A 15,517-nucleotide genomic window follows, 5' to 3' on the forward strand; every position below is an offset into this window, starting at 1 on the left:
TATCATGGATATATATATACACATTTGACATTACGGATGATATTTGTTAATGACGTATTTTGAAAAGTTGTGTAAAATTAGGCTGCCTAACTTATTATTATTAAAAATTCTACTAAGTCGTTCTTCTTCTATCATGTACTCTGAATGGCTATCATTAATACAACGCAGTCGTAAAAGAAAAAAAGAAAAAAATTATACCTTTTTTTGTCATCAGAAAAAGAAAAAATTATTCCTATATTTGTATTAGGAAGAGTAAAATAAAATGTTAGTCCTATAGATAGTATATATATATACTATGTATTGATGTCAAAAAAGAAGGTAGTGTGTATTATGTATCTACGATTATATATGCATATATTTGCTTTTTATAGCAAAAAAAAAGAAGCAATATTAATTCTTAAAATCTATGCAACTATATAATATAAACTATAATACTATACTAGTAATCTCTTTCTATAGTTTTTTTCTAGTTATAAAAGTTTTGAAAAAATCAACTTATATTACTAACATTTTAAGAGAGAACAAAATCCAAAGTTTAATATATATATTTTTAGCTTATATCCATCCATAGAACTTAAATACAAGACGAGTTCTATCGCGACATAATCTACGCAGAAACTTTTTAGAAGTTCACATGAAACAATAACAAAAAAAAAAAACTATATCTGATGTTGAAATAAGTGAATGGCTAATGTGAGGTGACATACTAGTAAATTACTAATTCTGTCCAGTTAAAAAATCTTACCGTCAAAATATCACGTCCTGGAAATAACGATCAGAAGTTTAATCAAATGGCCATATATATTTATTTATTTTAATTTCTTTTTTTTTTCTCTCCGTAATTCTGTAAATGTTGTCTAAAAAACGAAATACTTGAAAAATTAATGTGAGACAAATATAAACTAATTAAAATGGTAGTCACAATTTTTACCAAAAAAAAAGAAAAAAAAAAACGGTAGTCACAAGCAATCACGTGTAAAACGTCAAATTACGTGGACACGTATCTTTTTTTGGCGTTTGGCGTTTGCTGCTGCCATGTGGTACATTTTCTTGACACATGGCAAATAAATTACAGACCCCATGCTTTGATTTTTCCTATACTGGTTTTGGCTCCACCAAAAATACTTTATTTCACTCAAACCTAATCTCTTTCATTTTTTTTTCCATTTACTATATTGTATTATATATTACTGATATTATCACTTTATTTTTGTATTCTATATTCTCGTTTGTTACACACAAAATGATTTTTATTTTTATTTTTTTGAATTCGGTTAAAGGTAATTTAGGAAAATCTTTTTTTAAAAAAATCTGTCAAACAAAAAAAAACTTATTTTAGAAAGCAGAGGAACTATAAATTATGAATAACACGTGAAAAACATCTCTCTTTTTTTGTTATATTGTTTTTTCTTGTTTTAGATATGGGTTAGGTTTGAACGCAAAACATCTTAAGGTGAAGTAGTACGTATGTGATTAAATAATCGTGGTTGATATTTACATATATATTTTAAATGAATGAATTTATAGAACCGAATATTGTAAGTAAAAAATCTAGAAAACCGGTACGTTGGTTAATGACCGGTTTATCAGGCGGCGCGGGGATGCCAGATGGGTATGATAGCTAGGCGATCGTCGTGATTTGGGGGAACTCTGAAAACGAAAGTTGATGATACTGACGTTGTGCTATGAGTCTCTACTCCGATGGCTCATATCTAATCAATGTTTTTGGACCTGTTGGATCTTTTACCATCATACCAAAAGATTTGCAACTTATTAGTGTGTATATATATATTGAGATAAGTCTTTGGGCCTAACTCATGTATTTTGGACTCCAAACAAATAGGCCTGATTGATTTTTGTAAACCCAATGAGACTCACAAGGCCCTCTACTGGACAACTTTGATTGATGCATGTCTCTTCTTTGGCTCCCTGTACACTCTCTACACCACTCATAAGTGTTTTCTTGGTATGTCGGATTTAGAACAAGAACAGGAGGAGGTGCATACAGAAATCTTCACCCAGTTCAGCAATGTTATAACCAACGTACACATCCACCTACATATATAATATGCAGTGAATTTGCGTTGTTTTTTTTTATATATTTTGGATTACACTGATTAGGCTACTGCATTCATAAGTTAATGGCATAATCATATGACCAAGCTATATATTGATACAAAAACAGGTGTTGTTTTTTGTTTGTTACACACTTACACAACCATATCTGTTTGACCAACTAAAATGTATCATTTCAAGCACTATCGCTAAGACTTAGAAACCACAAATTAAAGCTCATGCTCGGTAAAGAGACAGTTGATCGAGTGATCCTTGTGTGTGAGCTATGTTATGTAATGTTCAGAGTGGTATTTAGTTTTGATGATCATACGAGTTAGAGCCATATAACATCATCATATGGTGAAATTGACCCACCACCACATGACATCAATCGCTATCTATCAAATACACACACATGGGAAGATGATGATGCTGCTCCTTTTCTTCTAACACAAGATATCCTTTTTACTTATTTCCCCTCGCACTTTTTCTCTTTTCTTTCTTTTTTTTTGTTTTCCTTCTTAATTTGATTTTCAATGAATATTTATTTATAACTTAGCTAGTATAATTTAGCTTTGCATTATTATTGCATGGTTCTTGTGATTAGGAGGAGCTGAGGTTGAGTTTGACAATTGACACCCCGCATTAAAAGACTTTTTACTCGCCATATTAGTCGGGAGAGGGATTGCCCTCGATGTGGCCAGGGAGAGGAGACGATTAATCATCTTCTTTTTGAGTGCCCTCCTGCTAGGCAAATCTGGGCTCTCTCCTCTACCCCTTCTTCAGGGACGATGTTCCCTTGTCAGTCTCTGTTCTCTAATTTTGACTTCCTTCTTTGGGGAGGGCGAGATTTGATATGTAGCGGCTATCCAGGATTTCCCTTGGATCCTATGGTATACCTGGAAAGGCCGCAATCGGTTCATGTTTAAGAATATTCGAGAGTCACCTCAGAAGACTTTGTTGCTCGCCAATCAAGAAGCGGAAGTATGGCGACGAGCTTTGGCAACAGAGGAAGTGGTGGACCTAATACACCTTCCATTGACAATCCAAAGGCCTCTTGTTTCTCCACCTCTGGAATGTCAATGTGATGCTTCTTGGCTGGTCTCTGACTTTTTTTGTGGCCTTGGTTGGGTCCTTGTAAAAGATAGAGCAAACTCCCAGAGAGGTCATTCGTTGCTAGGCCTCAAGAGTGCTAGAAGGAGTCTTTCACCATTGCATGCTAAGGTGGACGCCCTTCTATGGGCTATGGAGAGTATGATTGAGATTGGTCAGATTAATGCCAGTTTTGCAACAGACTGCTCGGATATCCTTGTAATTTTGGAGATGCCATCCGATTGGCCCACGTTCGCAGCTGAGCTTGCCTCGTTTAGAGATTTAAAGGCTTTTTTTCCGAACTTCAGTATCCGCCAAATCCCGAGATTAGAGAATGGGCGATTAGATTATCTTGCAAAGAAAGCAAGAAGCCGTGGAGAGCTTTTCTCCTTTACAAGTACATCGGCTCCACCATGGCTCTCCCTAGAGGAGAGTTTGTTCCCGATAACCTTGTAATTTGTTTTATGAGATGAAAAATATATATATATATATGTATATGTGAGATGAAAAATATATATATATATGTATATGTAAGAATTTTACAGTGAACGCAATAGTATACATCAGAAATTAAACCTACAACAACAAACCACCAAATGACAAATTAAACTATTCTGACAACGTCAATATTCAACAAAAGTTCCTACTTAGTGTACAGAACAGTCTAATGTCGGCAGTACATAATAAGTTAATCCTTTTTTTATCTTGGTGTACATAATTAATTTCGCATTTGATGACAAAAGAGTAAAAAATAATAATTTCGCATTCTTGCGTTTATCTTGTTTGTTAACTTGTTTTTTTTTTTCTTTCACTAAACAACTTGTTAATGTATTAAAATATATCGAGTAAAATTTTCATCTCATCCACTACACAAAAGCTATTTAAAGAAATCCTTCAATTATACAAAGTTATGATTTATTAAATTACTGTCGATATAATTCTATCATATCAATTAATCCTAGCTCGTAAAAAAAGTGTCTAACAATTATATTAAAATTCACGAGAGGTTTTAGGCACTAGCTCCATCTATAACTCCATTAACTTAGAATATACTGATTTAAGCCTATACTGATAAAGAAAAACTTATATCGACATATTCGGTAACAAATATGGTAATTGTTTTGAAGTTAAAATTTTAAGAAAAGTGGGAAATTCATGAAAATGTATCAACACGTATTATTATTGTTGTTATTATAAAAGGGTTACAGTACGGTTAACACATAGTAGTAATTGTGATATACATACTTTAGAGCTATATTTTAGTCACTAACCAAACAGGATTCTGTGTTTTGGAAAGCCTAAAAGAACCTTACAAGACTTTGCAAATGAATGTTGAGGATACATTTGAATCAAAGTTTAAAACAACTTGTATGCTTTAATTCAAATAACATCCCTAAGAAAAAGAGTTTAACAAACAAACAAACAAAAAAAACTAAGAAAGAAAAAGGAGAAATGGATTAGGATGTGGAGAAACAAAAGTGATTGAACATGTTGGCTTCGTAGTGCCCATAAAAATAATATCTCATCTTGATTGTCGTGTCGCTTTAATTAGGAAAACACAAAGGAGGGAAACATACAATTAAGTGTTGTTTGACATATGAAGTATGAACACACGGAAGAGTATTTACATACGTATTTCAACATACAACTAGATAAGTTTAAAGAAGTGAATCCAAGTGGATGAATTTGTCTGTCATTTGCACTCAAAATCTGAAAAGAAAAGTCAGAAGAAGTTGTGAAAATGCGTAAAATGATTGGACTAAATAACATCATGAAATTAAATTAAAAATAAAGTTTGGAACCAAAAGATGAAAAGGGATGAATCATGTAGGTTAGGGAAGACAGGTATTAACTGTTAATGATGCAATCAAAAGCTAAATATCTCAGGCCCTTCCTCATCATCATAGCATGCGACAATAAAGAAAGCAAAAAAAAAAAAAAAAAAAAAAAAAAACACTTGATCCAAATACTTGTTCTTTTCCTTTGCAATGAAACAACTACTATTTTAATACAATACATTTTGTTAACGTGTATACAAGCTGATTTTTTTTATAATATTAGATCATTATCAACTCAATTCATACACAAATTTCTTTTTTTTTTAAAAATCAATATGTGCTTTAAGGAAAATTGAAAGTAGTTAGTAAAAAATATAGTTTTCTTCAAGAAAGAAGTTTAGACTTAATTTTATTTGTCTGTATTATTTTTGCGCCTGAAAAATATTATTCTTGTAGTTCATTATATTTTATCGAAGGTTTACAAATATTAAAAATACCTTTTCGTTATACTTCGGATATATTTGATTTTATCGAATGTTTACCAAAATATTTTTGATTTTCTATTTATAGGCATTATACTTGTGCACAAACTATGTTATTCTTCTATGTATCGTTATAAAAAAATTACCATGGTTTCCAAGGATTCAAATATCTTTTTGTTAGACTCCGGATATTTTAAATTATTATGGATTAGTTGTTTTTTTCTTTTATAGTAAGTAATTGAAAATTTTTGTGTGATGGAGAGTGTATGGACTGGATTAATTTGGGAAAAAACTATTCAAATATTTCTTTTCATACAAATTAAATTAGATTTAGAAAGTTATTTGTAAAAATTAAAAAAAGCACAAAAGCAGCTTTAATATATGGCTATCTCTTTCATGAAAAATTAAGAAATACTAAAAATTCAATTTATTTGGGGAAACTAAATCCTTTGTTTTCTTTTTATCTCTCTCCATGATTTGTTTCCTCTTTCAATTAATGAGATCCCAACTCACTCATACTCATACATAGACTTTTCTCTCTTTCTCACTTCCTCTGTTCTCCAGTCTGTGAATCAAACAACTGTTCTTGGATTACCAGACACAAAGGTGTGTTATTTTGCTTTTCAATATAGCTCACATTTGATCTTGAACCGTTCTGTTTCTCTTTTATGGGTTTCCCGTTGTTTTAAGGCCTCTCTGTTTAGGTTCCAGCTGTTCATCACTCTGCACATAGTTTTGTCAACTGTTTTGTTTGTCTTTCCTCTTCATCACTCTGCACTAGTTTGGTTTCCGGGTGATTTTCAGAATACTAGTTTGTTTCTTCTTCTTTTTTCCGACTAACTTTACAACATTGGATTCCTAAAAAGTGAATCCCTTTGCAGTAAAAACGGTACCTTTTTTGGTTTTTGTTGTTGGTTGCTTTGGAATCTCTCTGTTCTTCAGAATTTTGTATTAACGTTTCCTGAGAAATATACCCATAAAGAAAGTGGATGTAAGACTCTCAAGAGAATTTGGGTTTTTTTCTTTCCAGTGTTTGTAAGTTTCTTCAGACAATGCTAGATTTGCCTGAGTTTGATCTGTTTCAGGATGTTGTCGGTTCTCAGTTCTCAGTATTTGAAAATAAGAGTAGAACATTATGGAACTTAGCTCATGGGTTTGGTCTCTCCTTGGAAAATGTTACTTTCAGGCAGAATTTTATGATTTACGCCTATAGAATAATGTCAAATGATGTAAAGAACATGACAAGAACATGACAAAGAGATATTCATAAGAATCCATCTTGATTCATGTGTGAATAAGCATTTGGGAGAACTCTGTTCTTAAACCTTTATGTTTTCATTTCAGTATTTTTTTCTTGTGTAGGTCCTATTTAGATTAGTTTAATCGCAGGGATTAGTAAAGAAGCCGCAGAACATAGATTAATAAGATCCCCAATGGTGGTAATATATGTGTCAGTGATAAACAATCTAGACAGTCTTTTTGAGTTATATATATATTCTATTGTCAAGATCACATGCTGGATTTTGGTCTTTACTTGTTGTTTTCCTCTGTGATCTTGTTGAAACTGCTTTAAAACTATTCACTGAATCCCTTATTTGCATTGCTTTCAGGTTTACAAGATTTAAATCCAACATAACACTTATGTAAAAAGCTCTTTTCTTACCAAATTTTCTACTTGAGCATTGGAGATCTGTTGGTGGTTCAAAAAGGAGAGTCTTTCCTCGTCTATATATTAACCTTATCGTCTGCGTTGGGATTAAAGAATGGGTGGTTGTGTATCGACTAGTAGTAAGAGTACGTGCAGCAGCTGGAGCAATGGAGAGAAGCCTGCGCGCCGACCATACCTTGGGATTGGTTGTTGTGTGAGCAAAAGGGCGAAGAGAACCTTTTCTGACCACATCGTCTCGCTGCAGAACTTGACTTCTATACCAAATCGGATCATCAGCAGCAGCAAGAGCAGGAGCTCTTGCATTTTCACTCAACAAGGACGCAAGGGTATTAATCAGGACGCCATGATTGTGTGGGAAGTAAGTTCTTCAGAGACTTTTCTTTTTTGTTGTATTTCTAACAGTATGGTCAACCCGTATTTAGCTGGAGTTGCTGCTGCTTTGTAGGATTTTATGTCTGAAGATGTGACCTTTTGTGGTGTATTTGATGGTCATGGTCCTTACGGTCATCTTGTTGCTCGAAAGGTGAGAGACACATTGCCTGTGAAGTTGCAGTCTTTCTTTCATACGCTTCAGTCGAAGCAAAATGGTTCTAAAGGAACTCGATTCAGAAGAAACTCAAGCAAATCGGCTGTCCAAGAAGCTGTTAAAGAAGGATCTGATGAAGATAAACTAAAAGGCTTGTGGGGAGAAGCTTTCATGAAATCATTTAAAGCCATGGATAAGGAACTGCGGTCTCATCCTAATCTGGACTGTTTCTGCAGTGGCAGCACTGGTGTAACAATTCTTAAACAGGTAGATCTAGAGAACAGTGAGCACTTGTTCGGTTTCAACCATGTCTCCTCTGATCTAGATGATTTCTTTTGATTGTGCAGGGGTCTAATCTCTTCATGGGAAACATTGGGGATTCCCGGGCCATCCTTGGATCAAAAGATAGTAACGATTTTATGGTAGCAACTCAACTAACAGTTGATCTGAAGCCGGATTTACCGAGTATGCTTAACACCTTTTCACAATCTTTTTTCCTCGCCTGTATGCATATCTCTAATAAGGATGTTACTGTTTTGTGGGTCTAATAGGGGAAGCTGAGAGGATCAAACGGTGTAAAGGTCGAGTATTTGCGCTGGAAGACGAGCCAGAGGTTCCGCGAGTCTGGCTACCTTATGATGATGCACCTGGATTGGCCATGGCTAGGGCGTTTGGTGACTTCTGTCTGAAAGACTATGGAGTCATTTCAGTACCTGAGTTCACTCACCGTGTTCTTACCGACAAAGATCAATTCGTTGTTCTTGCCTCAGACGGAGTAAGAAGCAAGTGATACTATTTCTGAGCCTCAAGACAATGGCTAGACTGATCTTTGAGCTTTATTGAACAGGTATGGGATGTGTTAAGCAACGAAGAAGTTGTTGACATTGTAGCTGCAGCTACAAGCCGGGCATCAGCGGCTAGGATCTTAGTGAACTCGGCTGCACGTGAATGGAAACTAAAGTATCCGACTTCAAAAATGGACGACTGTGCAGTGGTGTGTTTGTTTCTGGATGGGAAAATGGATTCTGAGTCGGATTATGATGAACAAGGCTTCTCGTCGGCCACAAATGCAGTAGAATCAGATGATGGCCAAAGATCAGAACCCTGTCTCCAAAGAAACTTCACAGTTAGATCATCATCAGATCAAGAAAATGAGGCTTACGGTAATGTGAATACAGAGACTGATGCAGAGGATGAGAAGAATGTAGGTGATCAAAACTGGATGGGTCTAGAAGGCGTCACACGCGTAAACTCACTTGTCCAGCTTCCCAGATTCTCCGAAGATAAGTCGAAGGCTTGATATTAGTTTTTAATGCTATTTCTGATAACTGATCTTAAAAAAAAAATGTAATTTTCGTTGTTATGCTTGAGCATTGTGAGCAGCTTGATCTGTTTGTTTTTTTTGCTGATGTTTTGTGTTTGATGTATTTGTATTGCACAATAGATTTGCCTCATTGATTCTCTCTTGGAATCCATGAATCAAATGTATATATACAATTTTAGGTATCTCTTAAATGGGAAAAAAATATATATGTATTTGGTCTTCCTCATCCACTTCCTGCTAGTCTATAGAATCCTGAATCTACATGCTGGTATCTCCTAGTCCTGTCAAGTATTTGCAGGTACAAATTAGCTTAGAAGAAAACGCTCAAGACTATTTTTGAAGAGAGGGCCTCCGAGAAAAGGAACAGTTGACAAACCTCGCTCGAGTTAGAGTTTGTTATCTCTGATGCTTGTGCCTCTACTTTTTCATTTGAGTAACTTCAAGAGAATTCAGAATGCAAATCAAGCAACTAATATTAGTAACACAAAAATTCTCTTCATGATAGCCGACAAGCTGATAAGCACATCATTTTCAAATAAATTGGACTGAAAATATTGAAGATGAAGAAGACTCACGTTGACAATATAGTGACCCATATGAGTTCAATACAATCCACCCAAAGAAGCCTTTGGTCTACAGGAATTACACCGTATGTAACCAAGTGAGCCAATGGCCAGAGTTTCCAGCCTGCCTGCACAACCAAAATCATGACAAAACATTAAAACAAGATGAACTCTTAACTTTCATATGGTGATTAAGACAGAGGCAAAGACTGTTAATTACAGTGAGCATTGGCCAAAATGTGGTCTTGATTTCGCTGAAAATGTCAGCTGGAGATTGGAAACGCAAGAGCCCTAAAACTGTAAAGTAGATACTATTCCAAATTGCAGACCATACGGTTTGATCAAAGGCCACTTTTGCAGGGACAACCCACCATTCTTGAAAAGGAAAGAGAGCCTTGTACGAAACAAGGATTTGGCGTTCAGCGCATTGTATCAACAACATGTTATCACAACATATCTTGACAGAACAAAGATTGATTTTTACCTCACAGAATTGGTAATAATAATGAGAGAACGAACCATGGAGAGTGAATCCAACAAGACCTGATCTAAGTACACGAGTCCGATCAAACTCAAATAGCGGTTTTCCTTCATAACACTGCATAAAATTTACAGTCAAAATAGTCAGAGAGGACTCAAATTGAGAAGCTTTCTAGAAGGTTTTGAGTTTGTTTACTTGTGCAATCCAATCTCCTAGAGAATACACAATTCCACTGATGGCCATTTTCGCCAAAACTGGGTTTGTTTTGAGGATTTGTTCATATGCAACCCAATTGTGCTCAGGTGCATACCTAAGTATCTCGTAGAGAGTCCAACCCTAAGAAGAACAATAACAATCCTTACATCAATTCTTGCATAATCCCATAAAGGTGCAAGCTTTGCAGAAACTGAAGCATCAATCAATTCACAAAAGAAAGCAAAAAAAAAAATCTAAGCTTACTTGCCAATAGTCATGATCGATGGTTAAAAGCTTCGTAACCGCAACTGTACCGGCGGCGAGAACTATGGCTGCGTTGATTCCTCGACTCATCAACCGATCCGTATCTCTATCTTCTCCTTCTTCTTCATCTTCTTTTCTTTCTTCTTCTGGCTTGAAATTGACACTTTTAACATCGATTGCTTCTCTGTCTTCAATGATCGAGCCAACGATCAAACTCCTTCTCTTTGTAATCAATCGTCTCTGGTTCTTAAAAGGGTTGTGTCTAGGTAATCGATCGCCGATTCTAATCCGTGAAGGAAGGTTCCCGGAGACGATGATGGTGGCAGGAAAACAACAGAGAGCTGCCATGGAAGTTGTACTTCTCAAAGGGAGATCCTTTTTTTCTCCTCTCGTTGGTTCTCTCACCGCCAAAGGTTAAGTTTTTAGACTTTGAGAACAAAAAAGAAGCAGACTTTGGTGAGCAAAAACGGTAGGAAACTGAGCCAAACCGAGTTTCGGTTTAATTTAATTAAATCTAAATAACCAAAAGGATTTTCGAATTGGCTAAAACCCGGGCTGCACCAATCTTTAAAACCGAAGCCGAAAAAAAAGGTCCTACCGAGACTTGAACTCGGGTTACTGGATTCAGAGTCCAATGTCCTAACCACTAGACCATAGGACCAGTTGTTATGAGCCCTACAATGCCAGTTTAAGACAAGGACTAGACCATCGTGGTCTCCGCCGCTACGGCAGTCTGGGAAAGAAGATTCCGATCAAAAGAAACGTGTATACGCTATATTTCGTTGGTGAATTGCTACAGGTTTATCATTATCTGTTTTCATGAATGTGTATTGGTTAACGATGTTGATAAGATTAGGTTATGGTGACATTAGAAAAAAATCGGGGGTTTCCTGATTCGTTTGGCCGATTTGTTGATTAGGAGTAATGGACAGTTGCAGCCTTACAGGATCAGACCATAGCTTGTTACTTACAACCTAATCTTATCAGCACGCTCAATGGCAAATGTATAAACCTGTGGAGACACTTAAAGAGCTACGGAAACTGGAGGTACGAGTCAGATAAGTTTTGCATATATGAATATGATCCATGTTTTGAGTCTTGTCTAAGCATTTTATCAACAACTGGATGGGAAGTGACTTTCGGGTTCTGCCTCATGCATATAGGTTTGTGACTGGAAACTCTACCAGAAGGGAAAATTACATACATGTTATGTATTTCTTGGGCAATATGATTCGTTAAGGAGGCCAAGCCAAATGTAGTCATTGTACACCACGTTCATTGATGCATCCATAAGGGGGGGACAGCTTAGATTTTTCTGTGTGTTGCATCCAAAGATGTACTGTGTACCCAAATTCCGAGTTCACCAACCACGGATGACAAGTTCTCGTCTAGTTAGGTGAGCTCTTCTTGAAACAACTTGAATGTTTCTCAGAGACTTGTCATGTCACTACTACCCACGTTTTTTGTATTGTATCTTGGAGATAAGATTAGCTGGTGACAAAGCTGTTTTTGGCTTATATTGAGATTAACGTGCAGCCAGTCCTTTGCTTTACGGATCTTGATAAGATGTTTAAGGAATTAATTACCCATCAAGAAGATAGTGAGCGAGAAAAGGCTAAAGAGATTCATTTGACTTGCAAACTGCAAACCATGATTGAAATTTTTGTGTACATACACGGATTGGGGGAGAAAGAAAGAAAGTGAAAGGACTTTAATGTTGAAACTAGTGGTGGGCCTGTGTAGGTTGAGGTTGAGGGAAGAGCAAGCCTGCCCCAAAAACAAATAATATCTTGTGCAACATGTGATAAGTAGTAGTTTGGTCCTACATGCTTATCCAGATATATGCTGAGAAAGAACATCAAAGGGTTGGCCACAGTTTAGGAAGAACTAAAAACTTCTAATGGTAGATTGCTCAAATAGGTGTTTATGAGCTCTGTTCATTTAATATTTGCCATATATATATTGCTGTATCCACTGAATTATTACAGGGAAAGGGAAAGCAGTTGAAAGAGATCTAACATGATGTAGGTGTTTTGATATTTTAGGAGGCAGAGAGGCTTTTCATGGGACCGCACTAGATGATATTGCAAAATACATTGTGGTTAAGGTTTGTCTCTAGAGCACATGTTGAGACTGGGATACTCTTATATTGTGAGAACGCATTAATAGCTGTAATAAGTGAAGATAGAACTTGTGGACGGTAATTCCCGTGACATTTATGGAGGTATCTGTGATGGTTTTTTCCTATTGAAAAGACAAATAAGGAGACCCAAAAAGGTGAGAACTACCATACACCACTTTTTTTGGTTGAAGACAAAGAGAGTGGTCAATGACCAGTACAGTACTCCCCTATATGTTGGGTTAGGAATTCTACTCATTCTGCATCGCTGAGATAACATTAGTGCCTTGAAGGGCTTGTCTTTGATGGAAGCTGCAGAAGCTCGGCATGATGATGTTATTGGTTGGTTCGAACATGTATCGGAGAATGCCTGCAAGGTCCAAAGCGAGACTCTGCGCCGGATTCTTGAGCTCAACTCCGGAGTGGAGTATCTGAAGAAATGGCTTGGGACTGTTGATGTAGAAAAAATGGACGATTATACCTTGGAAACTCTCTTTTCTTCCTTGGTCCCTATTGTTTCACATGCTGATTTAGATCCTTATATTCAAAGAATAGCAGATGGAGAGACTTCTCCATTACTTACACAAGAACCGATCACTGTTCTGTCTCTCAGGTATATTTCTATATACATGAGTATATGCATCTTTTGATTTCTCTGTTTGTGTATGTGATCCCTTTCTACTCTTTTATTTTGAGGCAGCTCTGGAACGACAGAAGGAAGACAAAAGTATGTTCCGTTTACTCGCCATAGTGCGCAAACTACTCTTCAGATTTTCCGATTATCAGCAGCTTTCAGATCAAGGTTTTTGTTTTTCATTTCTTGCCCTTTCTTTTGCATTGAAAACCTCTTGATTTGCTCATAAATTCTACGATGCTTTTTTTTTGTTAAAAGGTTTTATCCAATAAGGGAAGGAGGGAGGATTCTTGAGTTTATATACGCCGGGAAGGAATTTAAGACGCTAGGAGGATTGACAGTAGGAACGGCCACAGCACATTACTATGCGAGTGAAGAATTTAAAACTAAGCAAGAGATAACGAAGTCCTTCACTTGTAGCCCACAAGAGGTCATCTCGGGAGGTGATTTTGGGCAGTGCACGTATTGTCATCTCCTACTTGGTCTCCATTACTCCAGCCAAGTAGAGTTTGTCGCCTCTGCTTTCTCCTACACCATTGTCCAAGCTTTCTCCTTTTTTGAAGAAATCTGGAGAGAGATATGTGCTGACATCAAGGAAGGCAGTCTCAACTCAAGAATCACTCTGCCCAAGCTGAGGAAAGCTGTACTGGCTCTGATCAGACCAAACCCGTCCCTAGCTTCTCATATCGAGGAGACCTGCATAGAGCTGGAATCAAATCTCGGATGGTGTGGCTTGATCCCAAAACTATGGCCAAATGCAAAATTCATCTCCTCAATCATGACGGGTTCCATGCTGCCGTACCTGAAAAAATTGAGGCATTACGCTAGCAGTTTGCCTCTGGTGAGCGCAGATTATGGTTCAACAGAGAGCTGGATCGGTGTGAACGTTGATCCTCATCTTCCCCCAGAAGACGTGACCTTTGCTGTGATTCCAACTTTTAGTTACTTTGAGTTTATACCACTTTACAGGCGGCAGGATGAATCAGACATATGCAGTGACGGTGACTTTGTCGAAGATAAACCTGTTCCTCTTTCTCAAGTCAAACTCGGACAGGAGTATGAACTTGTTCTTACCACCTTCACAGGTAAATAAGAATCTGTACTGCAGTTTCCATAGTCAATTGGTATAGCCGACAAGCTTATTGTGCCTTTTTTGCTTCCTCTGTTATATCACTTCCTCTGCTTTGTGCTCTGTTCAGGTCTTTATAGGTACAGATTAGGAGACGTCGTTGAAGTAACCGGTTTTCACAAAGGCACACCGAAACTAAGTTTCATATACAGAAGAAAACTCATCTTAACCATCAACATTGACAAGAACACAGAGAAAGATCTTCAGAGAGTGGTCGATAAGGCGTCTCAGCTTCTGAGCCGAACCACACGTGCCGAAGTCGTTGACTTTACAAGCCACGCAGACGTGATAGCTCGTCCAGGTCACTACGTAATATACTGGGAAATCAGAGGAGAAGCAGAGGATAAGGCTCTTGAAGAATGCTGCAGAGAGATGGATACTGCATTTGTAGACTATGGTTATGTAGTGTCGAGGCGCATGAACTCGATCGGACCGCTCGAGCTACGAGTTGTGAAACGAGGCACGTTTGGGAAAGTGGCGGAACGTTGCGTAGGGAAATGCGGAGGCTTGAACCAGTTCAAGACTCCTAGGTGTACGACCAACTCGGTTATGCTTAACATACTCGATGATTCTACTATCAAGAGATTTCACAGTTCGGCTTATAACTAGAAAACCTGATTTTTATAAATTTTAGTTTGGTGTTTTTTATCTTTTCTGAATCTGTGGCGGCTGTGTTCATGTATTCGGATTTGACCATTTACAATGAAGAATAAAAGAATAAAGTAACTTTTTGATTACAAAATAAATGGATGGAGTAACTAATTTTCGGATTACGAATTAACTTAAATATCTTCATTATTCAGTAATAAATTTGCATTGATTTCGCAAACCAGAAAATATTTACATATACTAGATTTTTGTTTTCTTCTTTGGATTGCTATAGACAATAGTGTGGGGGTGGCATAAAGTTATTGGGGCCATGTAAATGAAGTATATAAGTCTAATTTTGATACAAACAAAATAAAATGAAAACATTTATTAGATGTCACAAACACGCATTAAAAGGTAAAGGTAGAGAGTGACAAGTGGGCTAAATTGAATTAATATTAGAATACAACAACAATACGAAAAAAGAAAACATTTATTAGATGTTGAATAATAGAGAGGACTATTGTGATACAAAATACTGTTACTGGACTACTGGTTAAGTATAAACTAGTAATAAGTGTGGCACACATTTTTCTTGTTTTTACATTTGTTCCCAAC

The 15,517-nt window shown here is 36.6% G+C and overlaps 3 protein-coding genes and 1 non-coding gene across 5 annotated transcripts; 2 read left to right on the forward strand and 2 right to left on the reverse strand.

Moving 5' to 3' along the window:
- Positions 1–5,854: 5,854 nt before the first annotated feature.
- On the forward strand, positions 5,855–9,108 carry LOC17881409 (probable protein phosphatase 2C 52). Its single transcript, XM_006287617.2, has 6 exons — positions 5,855–6,013; positions 7,018–7,434; positions 7,522–7,869; positions 7,950–8,067; positions 8,154–8,377; positions 8,450–9,108. The coding sequence occupies exons 2-6, from the start codon at positions 7,171–7,173 to the stop codon at positions 8,900–8,902; spliced, it is 1,407 nt and encodes a 468-aa protein (XP_006287679.1). The 5' UTR covers positions 5,855–6,013; positions 7,018–7,170; the 3' UTR covers positions 8,903–9,108.
- Positions 9,048–10,849, reverse strand: LOC17883547 (protein SYM1). Of its 2 annotated transcripts, XM_006288173.2 has the most exons (7): positions 10,430–10,849; positions 10,166–10,306; positions 9,974–10,087; positions 9,710–9,883; positions 9,502–9,617; positions 9,303–9,363; positions 9,048–9,207 (listed from the first exon to the last, which is right to left on the reverse strand). In XM_006288173.2, the coding sequence occupies exons 1-7, from the start codon at positions 10,775–10,777 to the stop codon at positions 9,202–9,204; spliced, it is 960 nt and encodes a 319-aa protein (XP_006288235.1). In that variant the 5' UTR covers positions 10,778–10,849; the 3' UTR covers positions 9,048–9,201. The 2 variants fall into 2 exon arrangements, with proteins under 2 accessions (XP_006288235.1, XP_023636398.1); XM_023780630.1 differs by lacking the exon at positions 9,048–9,207 and having other exon boundaries at positions 9,237–9,363.
- Positions 10,850–11,018: 169 nt separating this feature from the next.
- TRNAQ-CUG lies at positions 11,019–11,090 on the reverse strand. Its single transcript has one exon. It is a non-coding gene; the product is annotated as a tRNA-Gln (tRNA).
- Positions 11,091–11,139: 49 nt separating this feature from the next.
- Positions 11,140–15,053, forward strand: LOC17883799 (indole-3-acetic acid-amido synthetase GH3.10). Its single transcript, XM_006287271.2, has 7 exons — positions 11,140–11,228; positions 11,349–11,476; positions 11,593–11,825; positions 12,475–13,161; positions 13,249–13,350; positions 13,441–14,267; positions 14,382–15,053. The coding sequence occupies exons 4-7, from the start codon at positions 12,854–12,856 to the stop codon at positions 14,918–14,920; spliced, it is 1,776 nt and encodes a 591-aa protein (XP_006287333.1). The 5' UTR covers positions 11,140–11,228; positions 11,349–11,476; positions 11,593–11,825; positions 12,475–12,853; the 3' UTR covers positions 14,921–15,053.
- The last annotated feature ends 464 nt before the right edge of the window (positions 15,054–15,517 follow it).

Source organism: Capsella rubella, unplaced genomic scaffold (genome assembly GCF_000375325.1).
Source record: "Capsella rubella cultivar Monte Gargano unplaced genomic scaffold, Caprub1_0 scaffold_6, whole genome shotgun sequence".
Taxonomy (NCBI): Eukaryota; Viridiplantae; Streptophyta; class Magnoliopsida; order Brassicales; family Brassicaceae; genus Capsella; species Capsella rubella.

What these genes read in the sequence shown, in the direction of transcription:
- LOC17881409 (XM_006287617.2), top strand. Translation starts at nt 7,171, where the DNA reads ATGGGTGGTTGTGTATCGACTAGTAGTAAGAGTACGTGCAGCAGCTGG. An exon ending in GTGTAACAATTCTTAAACAG is followed by an intron (nt 7,870 to 7,949) that starts GTAGATCTAGAG and finishes TTGATTGTGCAG; the next exon opens with GGGTCTAATCTCTTCATGGG. An exon ending in TTGTTCTTGCCTCAGACGGA is followed by an intron (nt 8,378 to 8,449) that starts GTAAGAAGCAAG and finishes TTTATTGAACAG; the next exon opens with GTATGGGATGTGTTAAGCAA.
- LOC17883547 (XM_023780630.1), bottom strand. Translation starts at nt 10,777, where the DNA reads ATGGCAGCTCTCTGTTGTTTTCCTGCCACCATCATCGTCTCCGGGAAC. An exon ending in TAGGAGATTGGATTGCACAA is followed by an intron (nt 10,088 to 10,165) that starts GTAAACAAACTC and finishes AATTTTATGCAG; the next exon opens with TGTTATGAAGGAAAACCGCT. An exon ending in CATTTTGGCCAATGCTCACT is followed by an intron (nt 9,618 to 9,709) that starts GTAATTAACAGT and finishes TTGGTTGTGCAG; the next exon opens with GCAGGCTGGAAACTCTGGCC.
- LOC17883799 (XM_006287271.2), top strand. Translation starts at nt 12,854, where the DNA reads ATGGAAGCTGCAGAAGCTCGGCATGATGATGTTATTGGTTGGTTCGAA. An exon ending in ATCACTGTTCTGTCTCTCAG is followed by an intron (nt 13,162 to 13,248) that starts GTATATTTCTAT and finishes ATTTTGAGGCAG; the next exon opens with CTCTGGAACGACAGAAGGAA. An exon ending in TGTTCTTACCACCTTCACAG is followed by an intron (nt 14,268 to 14,381) that starts GTAAATAAGAAT and finishes TGCTCTGTTCAG; the next exon opens with GTCTTTATAGGTACAGATTA.